This window comes from Dipodomys ordii, unplaced genomic scaffold (genome assembly GCF_000151885.1).
Source record: "Dipodomys ordii isolate 6190 unplaced genomic scaffold, Dord_2.0 Scaffold16023, whole genome shotgun sequence".
Classification (NCBI taxonomy): domain Eukaryota; kingdom Metazoa; phylum Chordata; class Mammalia; order Rodentia; family Heteromyidae; genus Dipodomys; species Dipodomys ordii.
In genome coordinates, this window is record NW_012283235.1 from 1 (window position 1) to 4,110 (window position 4,110).

Here is a 4,110-nt window from a genome sequence, read left to right on the forward strand (position 1 = left end):
GGCTTTTTTCTTTTTGCTTATGTGGTGCTGGGGAATCGAACCCAGGGCCTCAGGCATGCAAGGCAAGTGCTCTACCACTGAGCCACCTTCCCAGCCCTATGACAATATTCTTTCTTCTCTCATCATCTTCAGGCAGAGAAGATGAGACTGCAGGGACTCTTCAGAGAATAGAGGGTTAAACTAGTTTCCTGGATCATGTGAACAAAGGCAAGAGGCTGATAGCTTAGAATGGGTTCCAGACCAGGCTTATGGCCTACCTTAGACACTTGGGTGTCTATATTTATAGACCTGTGTCCTCTTGGAGGGTGTAGACTTTGCAAGATGGATTCTAATCCTACGATCCTCTACAAACACTTGAAAACATTCTGTGGCTTAAGAGGGCTTGTAAGATGGGACCAGCTGAACACAATCTGCTTATGACATCCACAACCCCTTGGCCGCAGCCCCAGAGCCTTGAGTCCTTACCTCCAACCAACTGGAAAGCACTGCTGAGGACATCCAGGGAGCACACAAACAAGTAGAGAAAGCCCAGGAGCAGAATGAATTTCCCAATTCCTTGCAAGATACAGAGAATCTTCCCTCTGGTGTCCCTCTCTGCAGAGAAGAGTCAGGAAAGGGGTTTTAGTGGGTGCAACTCTGATTAGACTAGCAGTGAGCTCCCCTCCCTCCCTCCCTCCCCTCCCCTGCCAGGGCCATGCAGTGTTTATGGGTCTAAAGAGCCTGGATGGGCTGTGTCCACTGCTGCAGCTTAAGTTGCTTTATTGAATCTCCACTCCCACCCAGCCCATTTCTAAAGAAGAAATGCTCTGGGAAGAATGCTCTGGGCTCCAGGACACAAACAGCAGACCAGACTCCACGCTCAGTTGAACCACAGTGTCGTGGTAGGGGAGGAGATAGGGGAGCAGTTTTAGAGCACTTACCATCTCTAAGTACAGGGTCAGCACTAATGGCTACAAAGCACTTTCTAGGAGACTATATATAGTGATCACAGGCACCCTTGGTGGAGCCATACTGTTGGTCTCCATGCATCCTTGGCTGTTTTCTCTGCTTCCCTTCAAACTGATTCTTGCCTCCTCCTCCTCCCACTGACCACCCCCCACTACCTCCTGCTTGCTAGATTTCTGGTTTGCAGGCTGGGGTGCTTCTAGCCAATGCCTGAGAAAGAGAGGGGCATTTTCTCACATGCCAACTAGTCTTGCTGAACCTTCTCTGCTTCAGAAGGCTGAGACCTGAAAAATCATGGTTCAAAGCCAGCCCAGGCAGGAAAGTCCATGAGCTGTATCTCCAACCAACATGAAGCCAGAAGTGGAGCTGTGGCTCAAGTGGTAGAGTGCCAGCCTTGAGCAAAAAAGCTCAAGGATAGCACTCAAGCCCTGAATTCAAGCCCCACTACTGACCAACAAAAGAGGAAAGAGAGAAAGAGAAAAAGAAAGGAAAGGGAAGGGAAGGGAAGGGAAGATGGATGAAGAGGAAGGAAGGGAGGGAGGGAGGGAGGAGTGGGAAGGAGAGGGGAGGGGAGGGGAGGTCTTGTTACTACAATAGTGACTGGTCAAGACTCCAGGGCCTGGCACATTGGTTGAAGCAAATAACAAACCGTCTCAATTGTCAAATACTTCGAGAGTCTCAAAGAGTGACACACAGGAGATGAGGGATGTGGCCCCCACCGGCTCCCACTGGCCTCCAGCTTACCTGACCACTTGATCCCAGTGTCTCGGAGCTCCGGCATATCCCAGGGGTCCACGTCAGTGGTCTCCTCCACCAGGGTCGCCGTGGAGTAGGAAGGCAATAGTTCAATCTTGGGTACTGGAGTCTCACTGCCATCTGCCCAAAAGAAGCAACGAGGCCAGCTGAGTAAGCAGACCTAGGTCTCAGGCCTCAGACCCAGGGAGACTCAGTCCCTGTTGGGAGGAAGAGGGGGGTGCATTGGACTTACTTTTGATGATGTCTTTGGCTGCGGAGGCTGACTGTGGATTTGAACCCCCTTCGATGTATTTATTGGGGTTTGGCTGGGCATTTTCCAACTCTGGCCAAGGAGCCATGGTCTGTGGATAGGAAGACAGAACTTAAAGGAGCAGTTGACAGTTTCAAAGTTTCTACTCTGGGAGCAGAGGGACGAGCACTGTGCTTTATCCTGCTAAGTGGGAATACCACGTTTTGCTGTTTAGAGTCCTTCCTGGAAGATCGAAAGCTGTTACTAAATGGAGACCATTCTACTCTAGAAGTACAACACTGTCTCTCTTGGGTTTGTCTAAGTCCTGTCTGTGTCGCCTGGGCTGATTCAGACAAGGGATGCAAATCCATCTATCATCGGTATCATTTCATGGTAAGATCAGGTCCTTAAGATCCCTCCCCAACTGTTCAGATCATATACAGGTCACTGCTGATTTGCCCGGCTCAGTGTACAGAAACAGAGTGTTATTTACAGCACAGTACACATAATCTATGCTGGTTCAACCTATCATCTGGGCCTTTGGTGACACCAGTGGCATGTCGGGCCTGGTTTAAAATCCTGCCATGTCAGCCAGTAGGTGCATAGGCAGGCTAGATCCTTTTATCCTTGAGTAAAGGGTATCACTTTCCCATTTGTAAGATGGTTATGAGATTAATGATGAGATTAAGGGCCTGGGAAGTGCCTGGCATGGAGCCTGCTTTTGATTAATAGCAATTATTACTGTGCCATGCTGCCTGGGTTAATAACCCTTTATCAGAACACTGTCTTCCGCAAGCTTCTAGACTTCCTTGTCTTTTCCACAATGCCTCTCTCAGTGAGCCTGGCTCTTGACACACTTGAAGTTCACTCTGTGCAGTCTCTGTCCTTCGACAGGTTCAGACAAAGCAATTCAAAGAACAGAAAGTCTCAGAATTGTACTGGCTAAAATTCAAGGGTTCAGTCTGGCATATGCAAAGTAAGATTGACAAGTATCCCGAGTGCCAGTAAAACTATTTTTTCAAAATAATGATACACTGTGCTGGAGAAGATGTGATGAGATGAACATTTCTGGAAGATCTAAAAACAGTTGGCAAGCGCCCACCATAGCTTACATTCATTCATCCTGGCACTCTGCCCGACTCGTTTCACTACTAAGAACTGGGAAGCCAGGAATAGTAACTCTCAGAAGATCAGAAATGTTGTTCAGATCAATTTGGAGAGGACTTCCCAGAATCTGGGTCAGTCTCCTTTCCTCTTCCTGTATTAGTCTATTTCCTGCCTACCAGAGTACAAGCACTACCAAGAATGGGACTGTGTCTCATTTGTTGCTGTGCCTCAGGGTCTGGAAGGTAGAGACAATGCCCAACAAATACTTATTGAAGGTATGGAAGCATGGCTCAAGTGGTAGAGTGCCTACCTGGCAATTGACAGGACCTGAGTTCAAACTCCAATATCACCACAAACAACCATAAAAACTAATTGAAAATGAGTGCAACCCAGACCAAAGGATTTGTGTGCCATTAAAAGATTCTAAGGGGGCTGGGAATGTGGCTTAGTGGTAGAGTGCTTGCTTAGCATGCATGAAGCCCTGGGTTCTATTCCTCAGTACCACATAAACAGAAGAAGCTGTAAGTGGTACTATGGCTCAAGTGGTAAGGTGCTATACCCTTAAGCAAAATGTTCAGGGACAGTGCCCAGGCCCTGAGTTTAAGCCCCAGGACTGGCAAAAAACAAAGTAATTAAATAAATAAAAATAAAAAGATTCTAAGGAAAATAGACTACAAAGAGAAGACATTTTTGCCCCTGTCTCCGCATAATCTCAACAAAGTAAACAGGAGCCAAAACTGTTCCGCAGGTAAGTGGAAAAATGATAGCTGCTTTTTCCTGCTGGGATTTCCAGATTTAACTATGACAGCAGCTGCCACGGTGCTCTCCCCATCCTAAGCCTATATTCCTCAAATGCTTACTTCACTGTTGGCATTCCTGCCATCAATCATGGTGACTGACTGCCTGCAAATTCCACCAGCTCCACCTGGGAGCCTCTCACCACCATGCAGCTCCTGCTCAGGTGAGCCAAGCACCTACTTTGGCCAGATCTCACAAGCAAGCTTTGATGCAAATGAGTCTGACTCCCATTTTTTTTTCTTTTTTCCTTTTCTTTTCTCTTTTTTTTTTTTTTT

General features: G+C 47.4%; 1 protein-coding gene across 1 annotated transcript; it reads right to left on the reverse strand.

Annotated features, from left to right (window-relative positions):
• Positions 1-465: 465 nt before the first annotated feature.
• On the reverse strand, positions 466-3,927 carry LOC106002662 (sodium-dependent phosphate transport protein 2B-like; the record flags this gene model as incomplete). The annotated part of the gene is made up of 4 exons (XM_013037507.1): positions 3,898-3,927; positions 1,934-2,042; positions 1,690-1,821; positions 466-594 (listed from the first exon to the last, which is right to left on the reverse strand). Coding segments are annotated over exons 1-4 (400 nt in total), but the record flags the coding sequence as incomplete, so codon positions are not given.
• Positions 3,928-4,110: the final 183 nt, after the last annotated feature.